This window comes from Phragmites australis, chromosome 19 (genome assembly GCF_958298935.1).
Source record: "Phragmites australis chromosome 19, lpPhrAust1.1, whole genome shotgun sequence".
Taxonomy (NCBI): Eukaryota; Viridiplantae; Streptophyta; class Magnoliopsida; order Poales; family Poaceae; genus Phragmites; species Phragmites australis.
Genome location: NC_084939.1, coordinates 25,942,453 through 25,957,459, shown reverse-complemented (window position 1 = coordinate 25,957,459; position 15,007 = coordinate 25,942,453). Strand labels below are relative to the sequence as shown.

Here is a 15,007-nt window from a genome sequence, read left to right as displayed (position 1 = left end):
CCGGCCATTTCTCCCTCCCCTCCGCCGCTCGCGCGCCCACTCGCCTGTGCTCTTGCACCGATAGGCCAAAGGGTCGTAGCTCGGCCTGGCCGAGTGGGCCAAGGCTCAGCCCAGTGGCTGGCCCAGCTTCAAAGCCCATTAACCAGCCAACCCAAGACCCGGGCAGGTCTGCACTGTGCGGGTCCGACACTGTGTAGCCTGGCCCATCCAAACCCAAGCCTAGCCCATCCAGGCCCGGTTTGAGCCCAACTCGGCCCAAACCAGTACCGTTCATATGGGCCCCACAAATTCACTGTTCAGTGGGCCCCACCCGTGGGTCCCACATATAAATAGTGTTATTTCGTAATTTTCTGATTTAAATTTAGATTTAATCTTTCGGAAATCATAACTTCTCCGTTCTGACTCCGATTTTGGCGATTCTTTCACCGAAATTTATCTAAATTCAAGATCTATCTATCAATCCCAGTGTGATATCCTTTAGGGCTCATTTTGGATTTCCATTTGGTGTTATTTAGTTCTTCCCTAGTATAGCCGTTATTGATCATAGTCACCGTTGCAAAATTGCCAGAATTCGACGAGTGCTGCGTGGGAAGTGGTAGGAGCGATAAAGATCCTGATTACAACCAAGACTTTTAAGATAACTCCAGAGAAGATAAGTCCTATTTTCTTTATCATATTGGACATATCTTTTCAAATAATCTACACAATCAACTAAAATTAGACTTATTATCGCATATGCTATGTATTGCGCTTTTACAAACTGCTTATGGTAGTTAATCCTATCATACACTTGCTATGCCTATAATATCATCATCCAAAACACATATCACCCTAGGAGTAACTGTTGTTTTCTATATTAATGATAGATGACGTCTTGATATCTAGCATGCTTAGGATTGAATACGTCTCATCAGAGATGCCGCTTTTAAAACACCTCTCCTCAAAAATAAGATTTACTGTTACTAATGATAAATCATATACCATGAATCATTGATGGTTGTGAATTCCGTGAAGGTTGTGAAATCCTTGATGGTGTGTGGAATATGGTGGATGGTGTGTAAATTGGGGGAAAACTGATTTAGCGGGGGCATGTGGAGTGGTACTCTGGGTGAGTATGCTCCTAGGGGCTTGAGTTATCTCTGTGGTATTCATTGCCAAAAGATATCTATCCTGACTGCTTAAGGACCGAGTCATTTCACCGCCATGCTTAAGCAACCCCGCGCAACCATGCGTCCTGAATGGGCAAGACTTGACTTTTCCTCACCGGACTGGATTGGGCATCATACTAGGAGGCTGCGGAGCAGTGAGAGGCCAAGTGTCCATCTGCCCTTCTGTTCGAATATTTCGAGAGACAGCATAGCCAATCTGGTATTCGGTTCAAAGACTCTGGGACTTGGGGTGTTTCATAGAAAAGCCCAACAGGAAAAGTATTTAAAACATCTCAGTATGATTCGCTCCTCCGCCTGCAATAGATGGAGGTAGAGCATATCGTATAGGTAAAGCTGTACAACCTATGCAGAGTGTAAAACTATTCGAATAGCCGTGTTCACAGTCATGGACATGTGAAGGCAAAACTTTTTTGACTAGACTCCGGGTGCGTGTGTTTTGAGGAGTGAGTGTGTGGACTAGATGTCTGTGTGATGAGGTTGTTAGCTCAATCTGCCAGGATCTGTGTGGTACTAGAGGTACACCAGAGGTGACAAAAGAGACTACAGAATGTGGTGTAGCCCCTCCTAGGACCGAAAACCCCATAGATATAACTCGTTACCTAGTTTTGGACTATTTAAAATGTTTTGAAGTCAATTATAGTTGATACAATTGGATGCCTGCATAAACTGCTTTACGCTTAAATCTAAACCATAAAAGCCTTATCCTTGAATAACCCCTTTTATGCATCTATCAACACCTTGAAGTAGTATATGGCTTGCTCAGTACCTTCCGTACTCATTCTTGTTGTCATTCAGATAAGGAAGCCGATGCCGACTTCGCCGAAGGTGAAACCGAGGATGAAGAATAATTTTATAAGTCGGTTCGCACCCTAGCTATTTTCGGCTTAGGGTTTTGCTTTCCACTGTGTTTTGTTGGCCTCTCGGCCAGGTTTGTAATATACAGTATAGTTTGTAAACTTTTTGTACTCTGAACTATAATACTTATGTATGAAGTTTGACTATGATACTACTACTGTTATACTGTGCGTATCAGCTACTTGATCTAGGGACTGATATAGAAAGCACATGAGATATCGGGTTTGGGGTCTTACACTTCTCTTCTCAGCCATGATATATCCCTCTTGCTCTCACTAGACGAGTGGAGGCACCATCCATCGCCGCTTCCTCCTTCTCCTACTATAGAGTTGAGAGATCTTAACATCGCGTCCGTCGCCATGGTGGTGGCCAAAGCCTTTATCGTTACACGCGAAGCAGCCATATTAGCTCTTCCTTCGAACATGATCCTAAGGGCTTGTTTGGGTGCTTAATCAAAAAATCCACAGGAGATTACCCCCAACTACGATTTGAGATGGTCATCATGAATCCCTAGCAAAACCCTAGAAAATAAATTGCTACATTTGGGAATTGGGAGGGTGAGCAAGAGTATGAAATCCATGTTCGTCCCGCCACAGACTCTAGGGCGCTCAATGGCACTGTCACAAAGAGGCCGCGTCGGATCACGACTTGAAGCTCATGCTCCATGAGGTAGCATACCTTCTCATCGTCGCTCCGTCACCACATGGATCATAACTCTATCTGTCGCCATTGTGACATACTTCGGCACCAAGGTGTGCACCTTGTTCGTGCTGGCCAAAGCTAGGCCGCATACGAGGCATGAGCCCCCCCCCCCCCCCCGGTGGAAGACCATCCATGCTCTTGGAAGACCGTTGACACTCTTGGCGGCCATGGCTGCGCTCCTCGTCTGCCTCTTTCAGAAGCTGTCGTCGTCCTCAGGCTTGAATGCTCCTCCTGGAAAGGCTACTTCTCCTCGTTGCTGTCGTCTTCCTCGTGTACTTCACCTTCCTTGTGCCCTCAATGTCGTGGCAGAGATGGTGGCACCCGTAGAACCGCGCGAGAGGAGGAGGTGTTCATGAGAGGGAGACGAGGTCAAGAGGCGCCACCCGCCGCAATCTTCCCTTAGCCACAGAGGAGGCGAATCCCACGTGGATCCGTGAGAGAGACAAATCGAGATTTGAGGGATCGAGCGAGCCAAAGACGACAGGGATAACTTTTCATATGTGAGCAGATATTTTTTTATTTTCCCGTGGATGAAGGAGGAATGGAGTGGAACGGCTTGTGAATTTTTCAGCCTGCTCTGTATCTAAATAGCCACCCAGACTGAAAGGGGAGTATATCCATAGGCCAAACTATCACAGGGAAGAGCCCGGGATCCGGACGGGGAACAGAGTATCCAAACAAGCCCTTTCCTCAAGCAGCACGGGATGAAATAAATAAAGGAATGATGAAGGACTAATGAGCGAAAGATGGCATGCCACTAATAAGGGAAAACTGCAAAAACCCCCCCAAAAGTCACTTGGATTTTGACTTTCCCCCCCAAAAGTTGTTTTGTTGCAAAAAGCCCCCCAAAAGTTTGACTTTGTTGCAAAAAACCCCCTAAAAATTCAAAAAAATAAAAAAATCATTAAAAAAATTCTAAAAAAAACTAGAGACAATTCTAAGACCTTCTGTGAAATTTGTTTTCAAAAATAATATCCTTTGCATCATATTTCATGGAGAGGAAGTTTGGAAAAAAAGAAAAATGTGCAGCTCATTTATTAACTCATGTTATTTTAACTTTGTCATGTCTACCATTATTTTTCTTACACAAATAATTGTTTAAGTAAACTAATAAAAGTGGTTTCACTAATTTTGGGGGTGTTATGGATTAGTTATGAATTAATCTATTTGCAACCCATTTACTGAATCCTGCACGTTACAATAACTATTTCAAGATTTCATGTATTTTTACAAGATAGAGGATCATGTAAGAAGACTAAAAAATTTTGTTTCATGATTTTTGGATTAGTAAATAATTAACTATGCATTTAACTCGAATTAATAAATGAGTTACACGTTTTTCTTTTTTTTCAAACTTACTCTCCATGAAATATGATGCAAAGGATATTATTTTTGAAAACAAATTTCACAAAAGGTCTTATAATTGTCTCTAGTTTTTTTTAGAATTTTTTGTGATTTTTTTTAAATTTTTTTGAATTTTTGGGGTGTTTTTGTAACAAAATCAAACCTTTGGGGGTTTTTTGCAACAAAACAATTTTTAGGGGGGAAAGTCAAAATCCAAGTGACTTTTGGGGGGGTTTTTGCATTTATCCCCACTAATAAAGACTACACTACCGTCTCCTTTTCCGTCCCGTCCGGTCCGGTCCGGCGCAGATCCGATCTCTCCCTCCCTTCCCTTCCCTTCCCTTCCCTCCCACGGGAGAGACGAGTGGAGGAGCCTGGCACCACCCGCCTCCGCCCCCTTCCACTCCAGACTCGAGAGAGAGAGAGATAGAAAGATCTTCCTTCACACCGCCGCCCGTCGCCATGGCGGCGGCCAACGCCCCCATCGCCATGCGCGAGGCCCTCACGGTAACACCATCCTCTCTCTCTCTCTCTCTCGTGTCTGTTTCCCTCGCAGATCTCCCTGCTTCGGCTTCACTGATCCACTAACCATGCTGTACCCGGCTGTTTGCTGCAGCTGACGAGCCTGGGCATCGCGCCGCAGTTCGTCACCTTCACCCATGTCACCATGGAGTCGGACAAGTACATCTGCGTCCGCGAGACCTCCCCGCAGAACAGCGTCGTCATCATCGACATGGCCATGCCCATGCAGCCGCTCCGCCGTCCCATCACCGCGGACTCCGCGCTCATGAACCCCAACACCAGGATCCTCGCACTCAAAGGTTCCCCACCCACCGCTCCTAGATCTACTAGAGTTACCCACTCGCTCTGTCGCTCCACTCCACCGGCTGGGATCTCATGCCCTAGCCGCTGAAATTGCGATCCCTAAGGATCAGGCAGCGATCCATGCTGTGGTTTTGGTTCCTTCTTAGTTGGGGCCATCTGAATTTGCCCAAGTGAGATCAAGCTTTGGATTGGGATCTGGCGGTGTAGTGCGATCCATCTCATAAGGCCTAGCAGCGTTTGATCAGCACCTTGCTGTTCCCCTCATCTTGTACAAGTCGTGTACCTTCCCGTTTGGATAATATTCTGGGGGCGGGAGAGGTAGCCAGCTCCGTTGGACTATAATTCTAGCCTACCGTATATGTTGTTAATATAGTTACCATCTCCATGAGTCAAATCCCCTTCAATTGAACATACTATGGAAATGAGATAAAGGAGCAGTAGAATTCTAACACCCAAGTTCGTGAGGCTTCACTGCTGCTCTTGTCATTGATTTGACGACTTGTCTACTGGCTTGCTTGGCATTAGTTGTTTGAAATATGTTGTTGCTAAAGAAAGTGCTTGATTGTTAACTTCACAGTTTGTTTCGGTTGAGTTAGTTGTGACTGAGTGGAGATTTAATTTGGAATTTAGTTCAGTTGCTCCATTTTTGTACATAAAATGCTTGCTTACTGGTTTCAGATTGATGCAGCCATCATCAGTTGCAAGTAAGGTGATACCTGCATGAAACTGTGCTCTCAAAGTCAGTCCAAATTAGTGTAACCATTTAGGTTGAGACATTGACACTGAATATCTTACTAGCCATAGTTCCTTTCATAAATTATATAGGGAAATTGCCACATCCAAACTTCCTTATGTCAAGCACTGCTTGCTCTCTACTTCAAACCCTATTTTGGTTACTGTATAATTTGCAATAACGATAAATCTTTGCTGAATTTTGCAGCCCAAATACCTGGAACAACACAGGATCACCTTCAAATATTTAATATTGAGGCTAAGACCAAAATAAAGTCTCACCAGATGCCGGAGCAGGTACACAAGTCTTTCCAATATTCTTGCACCTGTTTTTTAGATTCTCGATAAAATCTACTTGAGGTAATGTGCTGTGCATCTGCACTTTTCAACTGCAGGTTGTGTTTTGGAAATGGATCACTCCTAAGTTGTTGGGTTTAGTAACACAAACATCAGTTTATCACTGGTCAATTGAAGGCGATTCTGAGCCTGCCAAGATGTTTGATAGGACAGCTAATTTGGCAAATAATCAGATCATCAATTATCGATGTGACCCAACGGAGAAGTGGCTTGTGCTTATTGGAATTGCACCTGGTGCTCCAGAGGTACACTCTTACTGATATTTGTTGCTAGTGCCCACATAATTGACAAATTTCGCGTCAGCGAGATATCATGCACAAATATTACTCTTCTGTCCGTTCCTGCTAATGTTTGTTCCAATCTTATGATTTGGAACATTGTGTTTGTAAAACCTCGTTTTGAACTAAGAGCAGTTTCTTTAGGGAGGAGAGGAACTAGTATTACATAATACTTTGTTTTATGTGCTTCTCATATTGGCATGCCCTCCATTTCATGCAATCAGAGGCCACAATTGGTGAAGGGAAATATGCAACTTTTTTCTGTTGACCAGCAGCGTAGCCAGGCACTTGAAGCCCATGCAGCATCTTTTGCAACATTTAAGGTACCATTTCAGTTATTTTGTGGTGCTTATATCCTTATATTCTTGTTTTATTTCTAGTATTTAGTAATTTACCAACCTTGCCTTTTCTCACCTGTCCAGGTTGTTGGTAATGAGAACCCATCAACCCTTATTTGTTTTGCCTCAAAGTCAACTAATGCTGGACAGATCACTTCAAAGTTACATGTGATTGAACTGGGTGCCCAGCCAGGTTTGCATTTAAGAATCTCAAACTTATTTTGTTTTTGATTCTTTTAATTCTTTTTAGTGCTGTATTCAAATTTCTAATAATGCAAACAAGTAGACATGCGCCTTGTTCTCTCTTGCACTACTTATTTGTACCTTGTGGGCTTCCCCTTTTTTTTTAAAAAAAATATTCCAGTCCACTGTTTAATGTTTTTCTTGTTGATCGCTTTATTGCAGGGAAACCTGGCTTTTCTAAGAAACAAGCTGACCTCTTCTTTCCACCGGATTTCCAGGACGATTTTCCTGTAGCTATGCAGGTGAGCATCTTAGGTAAAAATTATGCACTGTTAAATTATCACACTATGGATCTAATGTGTTTTTATTCCACTACTACAGATTTCACAAAAGTATGGGCTTATCTATGTAATTACAAAGCTTGGACTTTTGTTTGTATATGACTTGGAAACTGCCGCAGCAGTTTACAGAAATAGAATCAGTCCAGATCCTATATTCTTGACAGCAGAATCTTCCTCAACTGGTGGGTTTTATGCCATCAACAGAAGAGGGCAGGTTTTACATGCCACAGTTAATGATGCAACCGTTGTGCCTTTCGTCAGTGGTCAAGTATGATCTCCTACCCTTCTGGTCTTCCTTCCCTGATCTGTATATTAGATAATTCTTTTAACACAATTTCCTCAAGCAGTTAAACAACCTTGAGCTAGCTGTGAATCTTGCCAAGAGAGCTAATCTTCCCGGTGCAGAGAACTTGGTAAGCTATGTTACATCTATGACTTTTGTGGATGCAATTATGTTGGCAGAACTTTCTTGGCTGTTATCTATGCTAGTTTTTTAAGCAGTTTTTTGTACCAGTTTTGGACTGACTAGTGACCAGTAACCTATTTTGTCCTGTGAACTACTGTTACTTGTTAGACCACTGAACTATGTCTCCCTTCTTTATTAGTATGGTGTATCTTGTCAAAATGTTTGCTTGATCACTTCTTAGCACAGCTTTTATTCCCAGATTAGTTTATAGTTAGAATTGTCACAAACTTGACAAAAGGCTGATATGGCACTAGCTGTTTTCCACCTGTAGCTATTTTGTCAATGGCACTGCCACAGGAGTGCTTATTACTTATGCTGCTTGTACTTAAGTGATTCACAAACACCTCTTGCACCATTATCCTTAGAGGCACACTAATTTTGATGTTCTACACTGCTTGTGGAGGTTACAGACTGTGCGGTTGGGTTTACATTTCCGCATTTCATTTGATGTGTCAAAAGATTGTATGAGTTTTCTTATTTTCTGGATTGTATTTGCAGGTTGTGCAAAGGTTCCAGGAACTGTTTGCACAAACGAAATACAAGGAAGCAGCTGAGCTGGCTGCAGAATCACCTCAGGGCCTCCTGAGAACACCTGAGACTGTTGCAAAATTTCAGGTGAGTTTCTGTTTCTTTTGCCTATGAAACTATTAACGTATATGTACCTCCTTTTCGCTGGTGCCACATTTGTACATTCTCAATGTGCTAACAATTCTTGATGGTACCAACTGTGTGAAATTATGAAGCGTGCTTGATATGCTGTTCGTAGAGATTAGTCCGACTCTTACATAGTAAACTCAGCAAGTGACTACTGTGCTAGAATGTTGATAATCATGGGGCTTTGTTAACTAAAGTTCTTCTGTGTACTGCAAATGAGAAACATGTGCTTACTAGTCATTCCTTGGAGTATTGTTTGTTGGATACAACCGAAAAGTACTATAACTAATCTTATCTCATTTACTCTTCTTTCAGGACTAATTTACACATGTACAATAAATCAGATTTTTGTGCAGGTTCCTTTGTTTAACTGAATTGTTGTTGGTATGCTTAACATTGCAGAGTGTTCCTGTGCAAGCTGGGCAAACACCCCCACTGTTGCAGTACTTCGGTACATTGCTAACTCGAGGGAAGCTCAATGCTTTCGAGTCTCTTGAGCTATCTCGACTTGTTGTCAATCAGAACAAAAAGAACCTTCTTGAAAATTGGTTGGCGGAAGACAAGCTAGAGTGCAGTGAAGAACTTGGAGATCTTGTGAAGGTAAGACGTGTGCTGTGCTGTGTTTATTGATTGCATGGGTTTCACTGTTTTACCAAATTGCATTCACTGTTTAATGTCTGGATTGTCCACTAATAATTTCTTGTGCCCTTTGATGTAGACTGTGGACAATGATCTTGCACTGAAAATATACATAAAGGCTAGGGCGACCCCTAAAGTTGTTGCTGCTTTTGCTGAAAGGAGGGAGTTTGACAAAATTCTTATATATTCAAAGCAGGTATGTTGTTTTTGTTTTGTTGAAGTCTTGATTTCAGTTGTTACTTGTTAGACCCGAGTTGAGCTTTGAAATGTACTATTGACCTAAAACTTTCGGTTTTCCAGGTTGGATACACTCCAGATTATCTCTTCCTCCTCCAGACCATCTTACGTACAGATCCACAGGTAATTGGTTGTTTAGACAAAATTGGGCTTAAATGCGACATTTGGTTTGTGTTTGTGGGGTTCTTTAATCTTTATGAATCCTTGTCTCACTGTCTATCCTGTATCTTGTTGAGCAGGGAGCTGTGAACTTTGCTCTCATGATGTCACAAATGGAGGGAGGTTGTCCAGTAGATTATAATACTATAACTGATCTCTTCCTTCAGGTATCCTTTGTATCCATATATAAATGCATTTCTGGCTAGCAATATTCCTTTTGGTCTTTCTTGTCTTTACTATGAAATTCGGTTGCACGCCTTGGCTTATACGCTTCTGTTAACAGAGAAACATGATACGGGAGGCAACAGCTTTTCTGTTGGATGTGCTGAAACCAAACTTGCCAGAGCATGCTTTTCTTCAAACCAAGGTTAGCATTTGTTTTTCCCCTTTGAATATGAATAGTTACCCTACACCTGTACATTGTTTCGTTGCTCAGCGGCTTCTGTCTGAATGTATTGTAGGTTTTGGAGATCAATTTAGTGACTTACCCAAACGTTGCTGATGCCATTCTTGCTAATGGTATGTTCAGTCATTACGATCGCCCTCGTATTGCTCAGCTGTGTGAAAAGGCTGGCTTGTACTTGCGAGCCCTCCAGGTCGGTACCTTTGCACTGGTGTGGTTGATTTCTTCTCTTTGCTTCTCTGTTTAGCTAATCTTATATGTTGTGATGCAGCATTACTCAGAGTTACCTGATATCAAGCGTGTCATTGTAAATACCCATGCCATTGAGCCACAGGTTTGTGTTGTAGTCTTCAGTTATGTTCAAAATATATCATGTTATTGTCTTTTCCATTAACAACTTTCTTGCACAGGCACTCGTTGAGTTCTTTGGCACCCTTTCAAGAGAGTGGGCATTAGAGTGCATGAAGGACCTTCTCCTGGTCAATCTGAGGGGAAATCTTCAAATTGTTGTTCAGGTAATCCTGTTCAGTTTCCTGTAACCTTTATTTTCCTTTCCCCTGTTGCTTCTTTCTTCCTTATTGGTTCTAATAATTGCAAAACCTGTGGCACATCTGCAGGCTGCGAAAGAATACTCTGAGCAGCTTGGAGTTGACGCTTGCATAAAACTATTTGAGCAATTCAAATCTTACGAGGGCCTTTACTTTTTCTTGGGATCCTATTTGAGCTCCAGGTAGTTACTCCTGATGTTGATACCTTTCAAATGCCTTTGTCTTAATGCGACACACCTTAATATTATATTTCTTTGCATGCAATAGTGAGGACCCAGATATCCATTTCAAATACATAGAAGCAGCTGCAAGGACTGGACAGATCAAAGAAGTTGAACGTGTAACCAGAGAGTCTAACTTCTATGATGCTGAGAAGACAAAGAACTTTTTGATGGAAGCAAAACTACCTGATGCCCGCCCACTGATTAATGTTTGCGATCGCTTTGGTTTTGTTCCAGATCTAACTCACTATCTGTACACAAACAATATGCTTCGGTATATCGAAGGCTATGTACAGAAAGTATGTACCTCTTTGAACTCAGTGTTATTTTGGGTGTCATTATTCCCATAGTATGTCGAGCATGAGAATGATTATTTATTTTTCTCTGGTTTGTAGGTGAATCCTGGAAATGCTCCCTTGGTAGTGGGGCAGCTACTCGATGACGAGTGCCCTGAAGATTTTATCAAGGGTTTGATTCTCTCTGTTCGTTCTCTCCTTCCTGTTGAGCCACTTGTTGATGAATGTGAGAAGAGGTTTGATTCCTTTATTCCTATAGTCTGCAGTCACATGATTGACATCCCCCTTTCCCTGTTGGTCTCATTTGTTTGATATGTTAACCAGGAACCGCCTACGGTTGCTCACACAGTTCTTGGAACACTTAGTGAGTGAGGGTAGCCAAGATGTGCATGTCCACAATGCTCTTGGGAAAATCATCATCGACAGCAACAATAATCCAGAGCATTTCCTTACCACAAACCCATTTTATGACTCTCGTGTAGTGGGTAAATACTGTGAAAAGAGGGATCCTACACTTGCTGTTGTTGCTTACAGACGTGGGCAGTGTGATGATGAACTTATTAATGTCACTAACAAAAACTCACTGTTCAAGCTGCAAGCTAGGTATGTAATTATTTCTGTTCCGATGCCTTGTGTTTTTTTTTAATATCCATCGAGTGACTCTGACATGTCCATATTACATTATTTGAAATGTCAGATATGTAGTTGAAAGAATGGATGGTGATCTGTGGGATAAAGTTCTTCAGCCTGAAAATGAATATAGAAGGCAACTCATTGACCAAGTGGTTTCTACCGCATTGCCTGAGAGCAAGAGCCCTGAGCAAGTGTCTGCTGCTGTTAAGGCTTTCATGACAGCTGACCTCCCTCATGAACTGATCGAGCTTCTTGAAAAGATTGTCCTTCAGAATTCTGCTTTCAGTGGAAACTTCAATCTGCAGAACTTGCTCATCTTGACTGCCATCAAGGCGGACCCATCCAGAGTCATGGATTATGTTAACAGATTGGACAACTTTGATGGGCCTGCCGTTGGAGAAGTCGCTGTTGAGGCTCAACTGTATGAGGAGGCTTTTGCTATATTCAAGAAGTTCAACTTAAACGTGCAGGCTGTCAATGTTCTCTTAGATAACATCCGAAGCATAGAAAGAGCTGAAGAGTTTGCATACCGTGTTGAAGAAGATGCAGTTTGGAGCCAGGTTGCTAAGGCCCAGTTACGTGAAGGTTTAGTAAGTGAAGCAATTGAGTCCTTCATTCGTGCAGATGATGCAGCACATTTCCTTGATGTCATTCGTGCTGCTGAGGAAGCCAATGTGTACAATGATTTAGTTAAGTACCTTCTGATGGTAAGGCAAAAGGCAAGAGAGCCCAAAGTTGATGGAGAACTCATCTTTGCATATGCTAAGATTGATAGACTCAGTGACATTGAAGAGTTCATTCTTATGCCAAATGTTGCCAACCTCCAAAATGTCGGTGACCGTCTGTATGATGAAGAACTGTATGAAGCTGCAAAGATCATCTATGCCTTCATCTCAAACTGGGCTAAGCTGGCTATTACCCTGGTTAAGCTGAAGCAGTTCCAAGGTGCTGTGGATGCTGCTCGCAAGGCTAACAGCGCTAAGACATGGAAGGAGGTCTGCTTTTCTTGTGTTGATGCTGAGGAGTTCCGTCTGGCACAGATATGTGGTCTCAATATTATTGTCCAGGTATACAAGCAGGAGCAACATACTTGATATTTATTCTAGTCTCTGAGAAAGCTTTTTTATCTTTTACTTTCTGACATACCTTCTTTTTCCTAGGTTGATGACTTGGAAGAAGTGAGTGAATACTACCAAAATAGAGGATGCTTTAGTGAACTTATATCTCTCATGGAGAGTGGTCTTGGACTTGAACGTGCACACATGGGCATCTTTACAGAATTGGGAGTACTGTATGCTAGATACCGCCCTGAGAAGCTAATGGAGCACATAAAACTTTTCTCTACCCGTCTCAACATTCCTAAGCTTATCCGGGCTTGTGATGAGCAACAACACTGGAAAGAACTTACCTACCTATACATACAGTATGATGAATTTGACAATGCTGCCACCACTATCATGAACCATTCTCCGGATGCATGGGATCATATGCAGTTCAAGGATGTTTGTGTTAAAATTGCAAATGTTGAGCTATATTACAAGGCAGTGCACTTCTATTTGCAAGAGCACCCTGATCTCATCAATGATATGCTAAATGTGCTTGCACTTCGTTTAGATCATACCAGAGTTGTAGACATAATGCGCAAGGTTTGTATCTGAATGAAAACTTATTTTCTTTTTAGTTGGATCTTGTGGGTTTCATCTCTAGCCTACCCCAACTTGCTTGGGACAAAGGCTTTGCTGTTGTTGTTGTTGCACTTGTCTCAGTTTCAAATTCCATTCCAAATTTTAACTCTTTTGTTGCTCTTTGAGCAGGCTGGTCAGTTGCATCTTGTGAAGCCGTATATGGTTGCAGTTCAGAGTAACAATGTCTCTGCTGTGAATGAAGCGTTGAATGAGCTTTATGTTGAGGAGGAAGACTATGAGAGACTCCGTGAATCAGTTGATATGCACGATAACTTTGATCAGATAGGTCTTGCCCAGAAGGTAAAAAGAAACTAGATAAATGTGCAATGCTTGTTGTTTTGGCTTATTATAATTTAATAACCTGTGCGTGCATTTCTGAGCAGCTAGAGAAGCATGAATTGCTTGAGATGAGGAGGATTGCTGCCTACATTTACAAGAAGGCTGGCAGATGGAAGCAATCCATTGCTCTATCGAAGAAAGACAACATGTACAAGGATTGCATGGAGACATGCTCACAGTCTGGTGACCGTGAGCTGTCGGAGGACTTGCTTGTCTATTTTATCGAGCAGGTTTGTTTTGAACCCATTCTATTTCAACATCGCTGTGACACATTCTTGATGAATTGAGTGATGACTGATGATTTGGGACCTTGCAATAAGCCAATTCAACATACACAAAAAGCCTAGCAGTAGTTATTTTCTGCTTGGCATTGCATTCTGCTTAGTCACCATATCCAATTATGTAATGCAGGGGAAGAAAGAATGCTTTGCTTCTTGCCTCTTCATTTGTTATGACTTGATTCGGCCGGATGTTGCTCTTGAGCTTGCATGGATGAACAACATGGTGGACTTTGCTTTCCCATATCTGTTGCAGGTATCTAATCTCTGTCCATATCTTTGCCCGCTTTCATTTATGTACAGTTTTTTATAATGGCATCCCTTCTGTGTATGCAGTTCACTCGTGAATACACCAGCAAGGTTGATGATTTAGTGAAGGACAAAATTGAGTCACAAAAAGAAGAAAAGGCCAAAGAGAAGGAGGAAAAAGATCTTGTTGCTCAGCAGGTAATCTGAAGTGCACGCACCTCTTTTTTTTCATTAACCAATCATTCATGCTTGAACAGTTGGGATGACAAGTTGCATTCTGTTGTGCAGAACATGTACGCGCAATTGCTCCCTCTTGCCTTGCCTGCTCCACCGATGCCTGGTATGGGCGGTCCTCCACCTCCCATGGGTGGAATGGGCATGCCTCCAATGGGTGGAATGGGTATGCCTCCGATGGGTCCTGGTCCAATGCCAGCATTTGGGATGCCACCAATGGGGAGCTACTAAGTTGGCTTTCGGATATGTCAGATGATTGGAAATTTTCAGTTTAAGCGGAAGTAAAACTTGAGGTTCCAGAGGCATCTTTGGAGTTGTAGATGATTTGTTGTTTCAATTAATATTCTTTTTGGTACCAGGACAATTTTGGCGAGTAAATCTCTAGCCGTGTTTGAGATTGTTACTGGTTGATATATATTAAGATCGGATAGGATCAGGATGATTAGGCTCAGCGTGAGCTGTGCAACGCTGGTACCATTTGTATAGCTTGTGATAATATCTGTAGACATTTTCTTGTACACTTGATCATCTCAGCGTTGGTGTTGTTAGACATAAACAATGTATATTATTTACCTCTTTACGCCCAAATTTTTAGTGGTTTGCTTATGGTTACATGAGTGTTTTTCTTGAACAAGACGAGTATTTAATACTTTTGTCTGTGTTGATGCTCATTGTTTACGCCGTTTCCTATTGCTGTTTTGTTGATAGATCAGTATGGTATGAGACGATATTTCTACTTGAAGTTTTAATTTGGCTTGATTGGTGTGTGTGATATTTCTGGAGCTAACACAGACTGCGGCGATAAAGGAAACCGCCGCTTTCTGGAACATTGTTTGTCAGTT

General features: G+C 42.1%; 1 protein-coding gene across 1 annotated transcript; it reads left to right on the top strand.

Annotated features, from left to right (window-relative positions):
• The first annotated feature begins 4,349 nt into the window (after window positions 1-4,349).
• LOC133900438 (clathrin heavy chain 1) lies at window positions 4,350-14,777 on the top strand. The gene is made up of 29 exons (XM_062341585.1): window positions 4,350-4,577; window positions 4,687-4,891; window positions 5,836-5,924; window positions 6,023-6,229; window positions 6,487-6,585; window positions 6,685-6,793; window positions 7,006-7,085; window positions 7,165-7,392; window positions 7,472-7,537; window positions 8,089-8,205; window positions 8,647-8,844; window positions 8,963-9,079; window positions 9,184-9,243; window positions 9,360-9,446; window positions 9,563-9,646; window positions 9,741-9,875; window positions 9,954-10,016; window positions 10,093-10,197; window positions 10,300-10,412; window positions 10,498-10,750; window positions 10,847-10,983; window positions 11,072-11,350; window positions 11,445-12,447; window positions 12,541-13,026; window positions 13,195-13,365; window positions 13,449-13,634; window positions 13,816-13,938; window positions 14,019-14,129; window positions 14,220-14,777. Exons 1-29 carry the CDS (start codon window positions 4,533-4,535, stop codon window positions 14,394-14,396), a joined length of 5,133 nt encoding a protein of 1,710 aa, XP_062197569.1. The 5' UTR covers window positions 4,350-4,532; the 3' UTR covers window positions 14,397-14,777.
• Window positions 14,778-15,007: the final 230 nt, after the last annotated feature.